General features: G+C 39.2%; 1 protein-coding gene across 1 annotated transcript in view; it reads left to right on the plus strand.

Moving 5' to 3' along the window:
* The window catches only part of CCDC170 (coiled-coil domain containing 170), a 35846-nt gene that overhangs the window by 8854 nt on the left and 10703 nt on the right, over window positions 1-16289 (plus strand). Inside the window, exons 4-6 of the mRNA XM_086461103.1 lie at window positions 1347-1532; window positions 11116-11433; window positions 15129-15329. Coding sequence (XP_086317229.1) covers window positions 1347-1532; window positions 11116-11433; window positions 15129-15329 — 705 coding nt within the window. The remainder of the gene's footprint in view (window positions 1-1346; window positions 1533-11115; window positions 11434-15128; window positions 15330-16289) is intronic.

Genomic DNA, 16289 nt, shown 5'->3' on the forward strand with positions numbered 1-16289 from the left:
TGTAAGTAACTGTGTGGTGTTTTTGAGACTTAATCATGAAACTTTATTGAAGAATACTTTTGAAGTTCCAAAAACTAAGCTTCCATTTAGGAAAGGAGAGTTGTTTATATACTCTTGTGACCTTTATTGATGCTGCTGAAGGGCAATTTATCCTAATTTTATGCATTTTTCTCATGTTCTGTCTAGTCTTTGCTATCCCTAATTTTTCTTCATTTGGGAGCATACTAAGTATTTTGGGAAATTCTGTTTCATTATATTCATATTACTGTAAGAGTTCTGGCTACAAGGAATACTTAATAAATTAAGATTATCTAGGTATGTATCACAGTGATTTCTTAAAGTACTAGCCCTCATAATGTTGCAAGCACATTGACATTGTAATAGATACTCTAATGAAACTTGGCTCATTGTTATTAGAGGCAAAGATGTTTGTATTAAGCTGTAACTCTTACGTGCTTTATGTTAAGGAAATAACTGGAGTTTTAGAAAAAGTATATGTAGACTTCTTGTTTTAATAATGTAGTAATAAATCTGGTTGGGAAATCTAACTTGTGATGAAAGCTGTGTGCGTTAGGAAAACTTAGCGACTCATTTTTCTGTTTGGGGTCATGGCATGTCTATTTAGTTTGGTTTCCACATTATGGTTTTATTTAAGACAGAATTGATCTGGCTTAGTCTTAACAAATGTCTTGCCAGTAGGAGTCAGGGTATGTTTTTTTACCTTACACACTCTTTGGAGTGCCCGCATTCATTTATTCCACTTCTTGGAAATAGTGTAACAAACCAAAACAGCCCTAGAATCCTTCTGGAAATGACTCCTTTTTCAGGCCGTTTGGTATTTGGCCCTGTCCTTGCATGTGCTTATGAAATAGCTGTTACTAACTCAAATCTCCCCCTGCCTAAACAGTTTCAAGCATAAAATACAGCTTTCAGTTTCTTATTCCAAATGAAAGACGTAAATCTTAAGAAGCCAAACTGAAACGTCTGTTTTTCCCATGAAGTTAGCTACATGATCTGTTTTCATTTTCTGGCCCACTTCATGTCAAGCGCAGATATGCAGAGACGGTAGCTCTTCACCTGTTTAATACATCATAGAGGTTGTGTGGGAGTAAATCTGAACCACATTACACTAAGGTGTGGGTTTCTGGTGGGAATATAGTTCTCATTTTAATTGCCTTTCTACTCTTTTTAGAAAGGAATAGAGGGGTGCAATTATAAATCTGACCTAGGGGTCACCAGAAACACCATGTCTTTATTGGAATGATTAGGAGCAGGTATAATGGGATGAATATGTGTCATTGTTAAGTGCTTTTAAAAAGTTACCAATATTTTAATTATTTCTCTAGGTCTCTGAAATATGTAAAGAAAATCTGATACTAAAAGACCAGGTTGCTGCTCTTCAAGAAGCTATCAATGTCCATGAGATGGAATCCAAAGCTAGTAGAGAAACTATCATGAGGCTTGTTTCAGAAGTGACCAAGGAGCAGAAAAAGGCAGCAGGATACCATCAAGACAGGGAGAAACTTAGTAAGGTACGTAGTTGCATGACGTGTATGTTTGTCTAGCTTTCAAACGTTTTCTTGAAATTTCAAATTAATTTTCAGTAGGAGTTTTATGAGAAAAAATGCTTCTACAAGACTTCCAATGATTAGCGTCTTTCCTAAAAAGGACGTTTTTCTAAGGTTATTCTCAACTTTTTGAAAGCTTCAGAATATATGGAGATTAAACAATAACATTGTGTAAAATAGCTCTAATTTAGATTTGATGTCTTCTGATGATGCTTGCAAACTTATGTTTTGCTTCCTTGGTATTGTTGTAGCCTTTGCTGTGCTTGCACAAACATGTAAATAATCAGATGTTTATAGAGTTGATGAGTATATCTGAGGCACAAGCATGAAACAATGAAAAAATGCTCTATTAAATAATATTTGTGTGATATTGCAAGTTTTCTGAGGATTCTGCTACGCAGTTTCTTTAAAATTTCTAATAAGAAATTGAAAGGAATTGATAGGACACTATTTTATTCTTTCTTTTAAGGAACTGGAAGTAAAGTGTCTTGGCTTTCCGACACTTAGATTATTTTGTTTCACTGTGTTATAAACTTGTATTTTGTAACTGTAAATACTCAGTTGGCTCATACCCAAAAAGTTGTAGGCAGTAGGATGGCTTTTGCAGGAAAGCACTGTTTTTCTGTGAGGAATCCATAGAGGAGGTCTGTGCAGCGGGAATGATGCTGAAACAAGAAATGTAAGTTCAGTTGTAAGTCAAGTATTCACCAAATTCACCTAGGTGTGATTTGGGAAGGAAAAGGTCATGATTTAAGAATTTAATTGCTCCAGGAGAACTCACCATTAAGAGTTTTTGTACATTGCAAAGGATGGATGAACAAAATGAGCTTCTGTAGCAGTTTTCCTTATTGCTTTGTACTCTGAGTGGTAACTGTGGAAAGGGACCAGTTTACTAAAACTGTAATGAAAATTTCCTGCAAATGCTAGAGCAGTGTGGTTAAAGCTGATGGCCAGAACTCAAGAAAGTAAGAGAAGGAACTTAGACTGCCAAATATGTAGCTGAGTTGTGTGTGACTGGGTTTGCAGCAGTGCAAAGTAAGTTTGCGAATGTAATATAACATTTTGCCCACCCCCCAGCATTACTTTTTTCCTGAGCAGACCACCGCCACCATATACTTTAGAGGATATAGTGTTCTGGTTTGGTTGTAGGCGAAATACTTAGCAGATCAGAAATAGCTGACAGTGTGCTCTGGAGAAGAAAGAATTTGTTGTGAGGAAGATAAATGTTAAGTACCACAAGGGTCATAAGTTTTAGTTACTGCTGAAAATACTTCTGTGTAAAATTTTCTAAGACTCAAATGAGACTGAGAGAGAACCTGCACCAAAACTTAAACAGGTCCTTTTTGAGAATATTTTGTTCTTGTACTTCACTTCAGACACAGGTGTGTGAGTAAAAGCAGAGTGTAGTTTGCTCGCTAAGTAAGCCACAATCAGATGTTTTCAACCAAGATGAGGGTTTCATTTGTGACTTGTTTCGCAAGTTTGCTCTGACTGCCAAAACATTTCCAAAGTTGAGCTAGTTTTATGAAAAAATATTTTCCTATCGTTATTGTGCATATGCCAAATGCATAATTTATTTAACCCATTTTACAGAAATTATTAGCATTGCCTTTCAAATGAAGTGAGTGCCATCAGGGCTTATCTAGAGGCTGCAGATTCCTCCAGTGCTGTTTCAGTTTAGCTACTTAAATTTGTAGATACTGAGTATATCTGTTGAGAAAGTTTTGTGTTCACAAAAGTGTATTAAGAAATTCAGTATTGAAAAAATAAGTAAACAAAACTGCTTTAAATCCACATATCTAAAGGAGGATGATGGCATCCCCTGTTCCCCTGATGGGTGTCTTAGGAGGTTACAGGAAGGGCATCAGTGATGTAAAGTTGGTTTGACTTTGTCATATACTTTGCGGCACAGTTTAAGCACATGAACAGAGTTGCACATGTTGCGACATGTTCCCCTGTGAAGGTGAAATGCAGAAATCCATACTGTTCCTGTGGTAGGAGACATATACGCACGGCAGTGTGTTTCTGGACTGTTTTGTGAGCTTTAATTAATGGAATTGCCTCTAGCAGAGTCCACCCAGCACAGACTGTGTGCAAGTGAGTCATGCCTGCATTTGCCTGGTCAAAGATATTGGCCGTCTTCTGTATTACAGATTGAAATGGTGGCTGTTTCACCCATTTTTCTATCAAAAGTCTTCCTAAGCATATACAGGCCATCACACTATTCTGTTAGTCTTCTCTAAGAAGCCTCAGCCACTGTACTGTTCCCTGCCACCTCTCTGAATCATTGCCAGTTTTTTTTGCCAGGTACTTCCTCACTCCTACTCCTTGGGATTTCTATGAACTCCCTCCCTTGACCAGGTGCCTGCCTTTATGTCCCAGGAGGTGGCAGCTGTCTAATGATCAATTAAACATGTTGCAGATTCCAAAATTGTTGATGAAGAAAATGAAAGCCAGTTGGTTATGTTGTAAGGTTAATATGTGAGAGTAATTCAGAATGTTCTTTAAATATTTGTTACTTGAGTATTTGTTGCAGTTAGCTGGTTTTCATTTGAGAAGCATTAGCAAGTGAATGATAATTTTTTCTGTTCCTCTTTCAGCCTCACTGCATCACAATAGCAAACAGGAAACAATGGAAACTAATTCAGTCTTGAAACTAATATAAGCAACAAAAGCAAGCTACCGAGCTGTTTTTTGTTGTAATGTATTACTTTTCTTTTAGAATTCTAAACTTCTCATATTTCTGACTAAATATTCCAAGAACTTGCTCCTGGAATTCTGTAAATATTGTGCATACATTTATTCTGGCAGTGCTGGATATCAGATTTGATGGAAAATAACTTTTAAATGCTGCCCAGATTTCTAGACTTAGAATCAGAATACCTGTTCTTTCTCTCTGTATGGCCAGACAGTGATTATTGATTATGATAATCATAATTACAGAATTATAACATTCTTTGAGCATGTCTGTAGGTCCTTAAAAAATGTCTTACTTCCTCTAACCAAGTTTCTTTCTAATTAATAAATTCCTATATGGTATTTATTTAAGGTATAGAAGAAGATACAATATTCTTCTTCCAGATTAATTTCCCTTTCGTACAGCATTGCCATTGATGAACCACAAGAACTAGTAAACTGGCTTGTTCTGTTTCACATCTTTGCTGATGATTCAAGCTGGAAATATTTGTGACTCCTTCTGAAGTGTTAATTTAAGCATCGGTTGTGCAAAGGTATGCACCATGCAATGTCTTTAAAGAATATATTTGAAATATAATGAAGCATTTTTAATGAATACAAATAATCTGCATGTGCTACGGGTGCAAAATTGATCAAGAAAATACTCTTCAGTATTCAGTACTGACTTGTATTAAATTATGTTATTAATGAGTAAAGTTTATCTAAGTAGCATCTAATCAGTATAAATTTATTAAAATCAATTGATTATATGAAAACATAGTTAATTAAAATATTAACTTATTATTTAACGAATTGATTAAACTTGAGAAACATGCCTACATTTTGCATATACCCAAATACTTTCATTGTAGGAGACTCAACAAAATGTTTTTAGGTTATTCTTGTTCCAACAGATAAATTAAGTAATGAGTTTCTCAGAACCTGGATTTTGTTGTTGTTGTTGTTTATAAAATGTCATTAAGAAAATACATATTAGGGACAGGTTTCAGCAGACATCACAAATATTTCTGGGTTGAATCATCAGAGGAGATGGGAGATGAGCAAACTAGTTTACAGTCCTTGAGGTGTAACAGTAGCAACTGGAGATGTGGCTGGTGTAAGAATTCATCTGGAAGATACCCGCATTCTCTTTTATACCTTATTATTACTGTTAATGTCATGTGGGTTTTTTGTATATGTATGTGTAATTGACTTAGTATATTGAGACCATGATGCTGATTGAGGTGCCAGTATTAATAGAATCATAGAATCATTTCGATTGGAAAAGGCCTTTAAGATCATAGAGTCCAAATGCAAACCTAACACTGCCAAGTCCACCACTAAACTACGTCCCTAAGCACCACATCTGCACATCTCAAATACCTCCAGTGACAGTGAATTGTCAGCTTCCCTGGGCAGCCTGTTCCAATGTTTGACAACCCTTTCAGTGAAGAAATTTTTCCTAATGTCCAACCTAAACCTCCCCTGCTGCAACCTGAGGCTGTTTCCTCTTGTCCTATCGCTCGTTATGTGGAAGAACAGACCAACCCCCACCTCACTACAACCTCCTTTCAGGTAGCTGTAGAGAGCGATAAGGTCTCCCCTCAGCCTCCTCTTCTCCAGACTAAACAACCCCAGGTCCCTCAGCAGCTCCTCACAAGACCTGTTCTCCAGACCCTTCACCAGCTGCGTTGCCCTTCTCTGGACACGCTCCAGCACCTCAATGTCTTTCTTGTAATGAGGGGCCCAAAACTGCACCCGGTATTCGAGGTGCGGCCTCACCAGTGCCGAGTACAGGGGCACGATCACCTCCCTACTCCTGCTGGCCACACTATTTCTGATACAGGCCAGGTTGCTGTTGGCCTTCTTGGCCACCTGGGCACACTGCTGGCTCATGTTCAGCCGGCTGTCGACCAGCACCCCCAGTCCTTTTCCACTGGGCAGCTTTCCAGCCGCTCATCCCCAAGCTGCATGGGGTTTTTGTGACCCAAGTGCAGGACCTGGCACTTGGTCTTATTCAGCCTCATACAACTGGCCTCAGCCCATTGATCCAGCCTGTCCAGATCCCTCTGCAGAGCCTTCCTACCCTTGATCAAATTAAGTCTCCCGCCCAACTTGGTGTCATCTGCAAACTTACTGAGGGTGCACTCGATCCCCTCTTCCAGACCATTGATAGAGATATTAACCAGAACTCGCTGCAATACTGAGCCCTGGGGAACACCACTTGTGACCGGCCTCCAACTGGACTGAACTCCATTCACCACCACTCTTTGGGCCTGGCCATTCAGCCAGTGTTTTACCCAGAGAAGAGTACATCTGTCCTAGCCATGACCAGCGAAGAATACATCTGTCCTAGCCATGACTAGCCGCTTTCTCCAGGAGAATGCTGTGGGAAATGGTGTCAAAGGCTTTACTAAAGTCTAGGTAGACAACATCCACAGCCTTTCCCTCATCCACTAAGTGGGTCAGCTTGTCATAGAAGGAGATCAGGTTAGTCAAGCAGGACCTGGCTTTCATGTAAACCCATGCTGCCTGGGCCTGATTGTGTACTTGTCTTGTATGCGCCATGTGATGGCACTCAGCATAATCTGCTCCATAACCTTCCCCGGCACCGAGGTCAGACTGACAGGTCTGTAATTCCCTGGATTCTCCTTCTGGCCCTTCTTGTGTAGATGGGTGTCACATTTGCTAACCTTCAGTCCATTGGGACCTCCCCAGCTAGCCAGGACAGCTGGTAAATGATGGAAAGTGGCTCCATGAGCACTTCTGCCAGTTCCCTCAGTAGCCTTGGCTTGATCCCATCCGGCCCCATAGACTTGTGCATATCTGTGTGGTGTATCAGGTTGCTAACCATTTGCTCTTGGATTACGGGGGCTTCGTTCTGCTCCCAATCCCTGTCTTCCACCTCAGGGGGATCAGTACCTGGAGAACAACTGGTCTGACTATTAAAGACTGAGGCAAAGAAGGCACTAAGTACATCAGCCTTTTCCTCATCCTTTGTCACTACGTTTCCCCCTGCATCCAATAAAGGATTATGATACAAGTTCAAATGTTCTTCTCTGATCTAAACCCACTCTCAAATCATTTAACCTAAATACTGCTCTTCAAAATAGATGAAAGCCCAAGAGCCTGAGAACTAGAGGAGGTAATTCAAAGGTCTGGAAAACTGAGTCTGACCATCTGAACACTTTGAAGTAGGTGGTATTCACTCAGATGTTCTAAAGAAACTGAAAGTTGAAATAGATTAATTAGTAGATACAGTATGTAATCTGACACTTAAAACTGCCTCAGAAATAGTGACTAATTTGACTAGTATCCACTTTTTAAAAAATGATTACTGGATGAAGTGACACACCATCAGACCTTTTGTGTGTATCGGAGGTGCTAGTTGAAACCTTGAGAAATATGAAAGAATACAGTATGTTAAGGAAGAGTTATCACAGCTTAAAAAAATGCAATGGAGATATTAAGGTCAACAGAGTGAGGATATGTATTATTATTTAAAAGATCTTACCCCTTCTTGTTTCCTCTCTTTCATTTGACTGCCTCTTTCATGTTATCGTATCTCCCTCATTTTGTTTTGCAGTGTAAAAGACAGTGCTTTTAGCCGTTCCTTATAAGAGTCCCTCTCCTTCTCTGACAGAAGTAATTTTCCCCACCTGTTACACTTTGAATGCAGCTGGGCTAATATTGAACACATGATTTCTCATGAGGGAGGCCTTGCCAGTGTCTGGTGCAATGATCTGGGTACTCTTACACCTTCTCTAGTCTAGGGCAGTTAGGGTGCTAGCGGGTGAGTGTGGGTAGACTGCGTCCCAGCCTGAGTGGGTAACTTAAAGTACGGCACTGTGCCATATGAGCCCTTCTGCTCTGGTCTTGGATAGTTGAAGAACCTTTGGTGCTACTTTCTGTGTCCGCAGGTGAGCATGGCTGTGCTAGATCTGCTGCATCTCTGGTGTCTAACACGCATGTCATTGACACGGTCTACCCTCGGTAGATCCACCTGATGTCTAATTCTGTTTTCTTTGAACATCAATTTCCATAATTACTCCTGTTTTCAAAATTAGTGGTGTGTCACTGTTAGGTAGCTTTTTTGACCCTACAAGCTGCATACTGAAACCTTCATATTATTCAGAGCCATGGGACACTGGCCGTAAATGTTGAGGAGCCAAAGAGAAAATGTCAGCTGTTGCGGTTCCATCCTTTCAGTCTTCTGTGCTGGAAATTGCTTTATCTGCCTGCATTGATCATTTAGGCTCTTCAAGGTTTGCTTCTTGTTGGGATACCCCTTTTACATGTCACAGTCTGTAAATTTCCAGATACTGTTCAATGCTTAGGTTGGCCTTGCTGAAGCTAGCTAGTGTAAATGCTGTCCATTCAAGAAAGGTTTCAAAGATGATTGTTCAGAATTTTAATGTTTTGTGTTTCACAGCTTTTCATTCTGTAAATTGCTTGTGGGTTTGGTTTGTTTTTTTTTTTTTTTTTTTGTTTAATGTTTGGGCAACAGCAGGTTTGCAGTTCCTTATTTTATACCTTGATCTTTTGATTCAACTGTGTTTGTTTGCAGATGTTCACAATTTGGACCCAAATTGTAATTAGGTAAGCTTCCTGGTAGTGGCAAACGACCTTTGCACTGCCTTTCTGAAAGGAAAAATACACACTGCTGAAAACTGTAATTGAAATAAACCACTCACTATTCTTTGCTGTAATTACCGTAATGTAATTCTGAGCACAGGTGGGAATTTTCTATTAATAGGACTTGTTTAGAATAAAAAAGAGAAAATGGCAAGGAATCATGCCAACACTTGTTTCCAAGAGAGTTCTACAATTACTTTAGAAAGGGGTAGTAACAAATAATTTCCTAAATGACAGGGTTTGTTTTGGTTTGTTTGCATTTATGTGTTTGCATGTTTGCCTTTTTGAAGCTATTTTAAAATATAGTATTTTTAGTATTGTATGTTTATATTTTATTTCCAAGGGTGCCTCCCAAACTTCTTTTTTGCCCATCCTCGCTACTGATCTACATAAATACTCCCAGATTTACTACTTGATTGGCATGACTTACTATGCCACACAGCAAGCTCACGTAGAACCTGAGAGACCCCTGAGTGGTCACCAAATTCACAGCTGCTCCGGGAACAATTCTTAAACTCCAGTGTACACAACCTTAGTTCATATCCATCCAGTTACTGAGCCTCTACTAAACAACAAACTTCCAGAGAAATTCAGTCACTCTCTATAAATATGCCATCCTCTGGCATAATGCTGTGTCTTGCGTGAAGTAATATTCTTTCCCATTTGTTCCTATCAATCAGATAATACCCTGAGGAATGAAGACTTAAGTCTTTGCTCTACTTGGTTTCACTGCAAATTTTATTCTTTTATACGGATGTGTAAGCACTGTTGATACTGGTGTTACGGGGAAAAGAAAGAGGTTCACAAGCTGGCTGAATGGGAGGCATGATTTTTTCTTTATGTTTAGATGGGTTATTTTTCTTTCATTTTTCTATCATCATTGGCTTTTGTGTCACGGGTCAGGATACACGGTTCTGTCTGTCTGCTCTGCCCTGTTGGGTCAATACTTTGTATACAACTGATGTAGATATGTATGTACTGGCTATTTTTAATTCCTTCCAAACTGAATCTTGATTCATCAGAAGGTAAAGGTAAAGTAACTTTTCAAAGCTCTGTCTTAGAAAGAAAGGATCACGGGTGTCAGGGACTGAAAGACAACCATGACAAAATGCCAGAGATCTGAGGGTATCCCTGAGCAGTAAATCCTATGGGCTATTGACCACGTAGCTTTATCTTACAGTACCCTGTCTCCCTTCCAAAGATGACATTGTCTTTGAGTGTATTACTTCTGAAATGCAAGGGACTGACTTCCTGGGGGGGGGTGGGGGGTGGGGGGTGGGGGGGGGGTGGGGGTGGGGAGAGTTACAAGGGTACTAGATAGAGCTGCCATCCCATTCGTCCTTACCCAGTCATGTTTCTGCACACTGACAGCCCAGCTGCACAGCAGATGGGGGCAGTTGTAGGCTCTGTGGAAGGACACGTAGCTCTTAATTGACTTTTTTTCTATTCCTTGGGCAAATTTGGCCTTGTGGTAATAGGGATTTTGCTTTCTTCAGAAGATGATGCAGCATAATTCCCTTTTTGAAAAATTTTCTAAGTATTTCACAATCTAAGGATTTCTTTGGTATTTGAGCATTTGCACCTTCTTTTATGCTGCCTTAACATTATAATCTTTTTTTGTTTGGCACCTCACTCCCCATTTCTCTGTATAAATAATCTCAGGCATTTTTGTAACATTCAGGTAAGCTGATCTCAGAGATCACCCTAATTCTGCTCTTGACACTATATTCAAAGAGTTTGTGTGTATTCTTTTGGTCAGACCTGAATGGACTAGATGATCATTGTAGGCCCCTTCCAACTGAAATATTCTTTCTGCTTTGCTTTTGCTTTTGTTTTTGCTTTTGCTTTGCCCTCCAAGTTGTAGTGCCTTGGCTTTGGGTTGCATGTTGTTCACTGTTTGTTTTCTAAGTCATATTATCTAAATGAAAAAATAAGATAGCAATAGTTTTACACTAAAAAATTGGGTTTTGTTTACCTGCAGATTTTATTCATGTATTACTTCTTGCAGGCCGCTGCAAGAGCTTAGTCTATAGTGTGTTTAACAGCTGGCTTTGGGCTTTCATCAATTGCAGTGGGAGATCTCCTATGAAGCCCCAATGTTGAGCCCACATAACTAATATGGGTCCTAATTTCTCTATCTGCAGTCCTTGCTTCTGAGTTATTTCCTGCTTTGTGTGTGGAGGGGAGGGGTGGTAACAAATTTTAAAAGCCTGGTTTAATCTTTTGTGTATTTTAGGATCTTGACAGGGCTATAATAGGGAGACAGAGTTTGGAGATGGAGATCAGAAACCTCCAAGATAAACTCACTGCTAACCAGAAAGCTTTGGATGCCTCAAGGCGGGAGCTGCACAATCTGAAGAAATTTTCCAGTGAGCTGGATGGAAGCTTGAAGAGCAGCAGAGAAGAGGCGAGGACTGCTCAGAGCTCTCTAGTGGCTTTTCAAGAGCAAATTGCTACCCTACTCAGCAGTGGATCTGCAACAGTTAAACCTTCTGAGAAGACCATTTTGGAGAGGATCCAAGAAATAAACTGCAAAGAGGAGAGTAAAGAAATAGTAAGTCAGCAACTACTGCACTCACCTAATGTGCGTATTTATTCTCTTTGGATCCTTTTAAATTTTGTTCATCTGTTAGAGTGTTGGTTCCTTCTGCTTAGGTTTTGAAAATTACAGAAGCCCTTAATTTTGTTGTCAATTGATTTGAGATAATAGGTGAAAAGCATCTATGTTTTATTAAATAGGAAGAGGTCACAAATGAAATTAATAGTAGATGCTGTTAGCAAGAAAAGACATGGAATGGTCTTTCAGTTAAGAGAGTGAAATTTGATTTCAGTGCCACTTAGCAGACATCAGAAGTTGCTGTGTGGTCGCTATGATTTAGTGGAATGTGAACAAGTATGGATTTGCTGCTACAATAGTGACTTCAGGGACTGACTTGTTTCTCAAAGCGGACATAACTGATGGGTTGCCCCAGGCAACTTCTTTCCCTCCAATCCTCAAAGCCTGCAACTAAAAGGAAAAAAATATTTTTACACTTACAGTTTAACATTGTTGAAACCCTAACTGTTCACCGTCTAGGAGAAAGGCAACAGGAAGGCAGCTGGGTATTCTGATGCTCTGACTTGGAGGCATTTTGGCTGGTAATGTTTGCAAAGGTGCATGTGCAAGCACGGGTAGAAAAGGGACAGCTCAGGAGGAAGGTGAGCCAGAATACAGTCTGACCAATGTCAGTGTCCCAACACTGCGATGAAGTTTCTGACTTGCTTACATGGGCATATATTAATTTTGTCAGCGAGGACTGTTATATAATTAAAAGTCACACACTAAATTAAAAGCTGTTTTCACTGAGCCACTGAAAACCAACTTCTTTGTCCTTGCCAGATTTTAAGATTCTAACATCTACTGCTGATGTGATAGTGTTTTTATGTTAGCAAATGCTTTTGTATTCTGTCTAGGATTAGAAATAGGTCTTGAAAATATCCTTGTGCATTTGGATTAAATGTTTTGTTAAAAAATACAAACCAGCTTCCCTATACCCTGGTTTGAGAGTCAGTATGCCAAATTTCAATGAAAACGAACTTTGTGAAAACTATTAACATTTTAAAGTGGTCCACTGAAGTAGAAATGTGGCAGCAACTTTTTAATATAGAAGCTCTTTACAGTTTTGCTGTATGTCATGAAGTGTTGTTTCCATAAGCAAAATGCTTTCCAATTGAAATCTAATAAAAATTTTATGTGCATGTGTGCTTGCACTGTGTGGTGTTTTGGCATACAGTACACTCTGTTGAGATGTTGATTATTTTGAGAACTGCTGAGAAAGGGATTAGAATGTGAGAAATTATGTGGAAAAATGTTGGGAAGCAAATGGAAACCATATTTATGCCACCGTATAAATCCATGGCTGCTGCATTCTGAGTAGCACAAACAGTTCCAATGATTTCATTTAAAAAAGGGCTTTCAAAGAGTATCGGGAAGGGCCATGAGAGTTTGAGGCTTCCATGCAAGGAAAGGCTCTGCGGACAAGAACTTTTCAGCTTGGGATGGTGAGTGCAATGCGATAAAGCAAAATTCAGGTTGTAAGTACCATGATAAGAGATGTGGCAACTCTAATGCTTTTCAGCTGGTAGGGATCTTAAAAAAAATTTGTACTAGGTACACATGTGTGTGTGCATATAGGGGTATATATAAAACAGTGGAAATTTAAGATACCATCTTACCAAACCAGAACAGTATAGCTTATTGATTGTTGAGATAATACTAAGAAGATGAGAATATATAGTTGTTATGTTGGAAAACAGGAAAAAAAATTGCCACTATGATGTGAAGGACCTTATAACTTCATCCTACACGCTGCTTTTTTGCACTCATCCTACGTCCACCATGTGCCTGTCTGTGGCTTTTGGGCTCTTGAGGGAAATGTGCTACTGTCTGCATAGCTGTAGCCCACTGTCTGTTCTGGTGTGCTGTGGGGCTGGGCCTGGTGCTGGCACATGCCCTCTTAGCACGAGAGAAAATAAAATCTTAGCACAAGAGTGGAAGTTCAGGAAGATTTTGCTGAGGGTTATTTAGTTGTAGCAGGGATGAACCCTGCTGTCCTGAAGGTAGGAGCTGCCTCTGGAAATGAGTATTTGCAACTTCTTGTAACACAAGAAATAAAAGGTCTTCATTTGAAATTATCTGGTAGCCACATTAAAACAAGAAGCAGGAAGTGTTTTTTCACAGGCTGGCTGCTCGAGCTGCACAAGTCATCGGCACAGGAAATTGTAGGGGTCAGAACTGCAGGACTAAAAATGTAGCATTTGTAAGTTGCTGGATACAGGCATGGGTGGGTACTAAGGGTGCAACTCCATTTTAGGAAATCCCCAAGCTGTTAGTTGTCCCTAAGCCAAGGATGAAAGATACTCCAGGATGCTCTGGAAGATGAACTGACAGCTTGGTCGTTTTGTGGTCTCATCTTCTGTGGTATGATCCCCTACCTTCTCAGGTTTATGGACCTTTGAAGCCCATAAAAGCCTGATGTGGCTGGGCTGTGCCCAGGGCCCCTCTGCAGCCTAATAAAGGAGCTCTGGGATCTCTGGCAGCAGCACATCTCTGTGGGCACAACTTACTGAAAGTTTTTTTTTTTTTTTTTTCCTGCTGAGTGATATGTGATGCAGAAAAGCATAAAACATGTGTGTGGGTTCATGCAGTTTTATTATTGTTTAGTGTTTTCTACCACTGTATGAGCAGCAGTAATTTCTCAGTGTTTTTTAGGTGGGTTGGGTGCAAACTATTGTTTGAATTTAATTGCAGTCTAAGTTGGAAACCTTTCTGTGCCATTAAAATTGATGGGAGTTTTGTGTGTTTCTTGTTTGTTTTATTAGCAGGAGGCAATCATGCTTAAAATGACGAGACTGCTTGGAGATGAGTGTCTGAACACTGAGTTACAAATACAACATAATTAATTACAAATAATGATATGACAGTAAGAAAAGGAGAGAGGGGAAGAAGGAAGCAAGCAACTTTTTGGATAGAACTGTCTTTCACTATTTGGCAGTACTTAATCAGATGCTTTCAAGCATTTAATTTATAAGTAGTAGGTATTGAAAAGTTAATAGTGTAGAGCTATAAGTGTTTTCAGAATTGTTAGTCTAGTTTCTTGTTATGAGCTTTATCCTTTTAGCCTTGGGCTTTGGCTAGATTACAGAAAAAATATTACTTTTATATTATTATTATTTTAGCAAAATCTTTTAGTTAAACTCTCTATAACAGTTAATAATTTGGAAGCACTTCTCTGAGACTTAGTTATCCATATCTACATTCTCAGCTACACGCTGCACGTATTTTCTGAATCATTTATCTGTTTTTTCCACTCAGCTCCATGATAGACTAGTGATTTTATTGGCTTATTTTATAGAATGTTAGTTGACTGCCAGGTATTGCTGGTTTGTTAACATCTTTGGGAAGTCTATGTCTGAATTAGTTTGTATTAATTTTTTTATAGATACTTGCCCCTTTTAGTCAACTGGATCACCTTAAATACGGTTTCTGCTGTTCACTTTTGGGTGTCTCACATGTCGCCACTTCTGCAATTTTCTCCTGGTGATTTTTACATACAGCAGGTTTTTACCTTTTTGTGTTTTTAAATGCATGTATTTTAAAGACAGATATTTCACCCTCTTTTTAACAATTTGAGGATGCATCTTTCATATCTTTCTAACATTCCACACTTACCTAATCCCATATGTTTTGTTGGTTTGCTTGCTCCCTAGATAGTATCTCAGCTTGAAACCCAAATAGCTAAATTGACTGAAGCTGTGGGAAATCAGACCAGATTGTACCAGGAAGCTCTGGAGAGGAGCAGGAAAGCTGAAAAGTGTTCTGAGACTTTCCAGGATCAACTGAAACAGCTGGAAGAGGAATTATTGGCTGCAGATCTGCTGCAAGATGGTTTGAAGCTCGAGAAACAAAAAGTAGTTGCATGCATTTTTTTTTTTCTTTTGCATAGGAGTCACTAAATTCAGAGATACAGCTAATTTTGTTGCATTGATCAGCTGGAGTGTTATGCACAGTACTGCAAGTAATGCGAATCAGCAAAGTCAGGCATCATGTAGGGAGTAGTAGTATCTTTTTTTGACCAACAATTTTAGTTTGAAAAAGTAGTTAAGCTTTTGAGTTCAAAATCCATTTAATGTGAAAAAACCTCAGATTAAAAGAAGTCTCCATAAAAACATCGGAGATCCTTCAAAGATTCTCTGATCTCAAAGCTTTCTCTGATCTCTTCATCTTTCTCTAATATATCATCTGGTCTGCAGTCTCTCAAGATCTTGCAGTCCTTGATTCTTTTATATCCTTAGACCATCAAGGCTACCAGGATTTTTTTATTAATTGTGTGAACGAACACACTGTTAGCCTATAACACATCTGCATACTAAGAGTTTGAAAAATGACATAGTACCTGGAAACCTACACCAGCGATCCGATACAGCTAAGAAAGACAAAGCTGTAGCATGTTACCAGGCCAAGATCGATGCTTAGAAAGTTGGAATGGCAAAGAATCAGCAGTTTGGTGCTAAGTGTTTTGCATTAGTCTATAATATAACTTTTATGAATGAAGCATCCACCAGATCAGGACCAAACCAGAAAATGGAGCTGTTTCCCTCTGCTTCCTTGGTGAAGAACATGTGGCCCTAGTTTCTTAATTTCTCTCTAGATTTTGCTGCAGTAGAGATTTTTGTTGTGATTTTTTTTTTTTTTCTGTTAATGAACAACGTCAGCACTTTCTTCTACTGCTGCTGGTTTTAACTTTTTGAATCAGAAACATATTATGAATTGTATTATTATCAGAAGCAGATTATGACCTGCAACAGAAGTAAGAGGAAACAAAAGCAAATGTAGTTCTTAGTGAGAAGGAGAGCTTTGGATTTTGTAAG

The sequence above is a fragment of the Leptosomus discolor genome, chromosome 2, assembly GCF_034619465.1.
Source record: "Leptosomus discolor isolate bLepDis1 chromosome 2, bLepDis1.hap2, whole genome shotgun sequence".
Taxonomy (NCBI): Eukaryota; Metazoa; Chordata; class Aves; order Leptosomiformes; family Leptosomidae; genus Leptosomus; species Leptosomus discolor.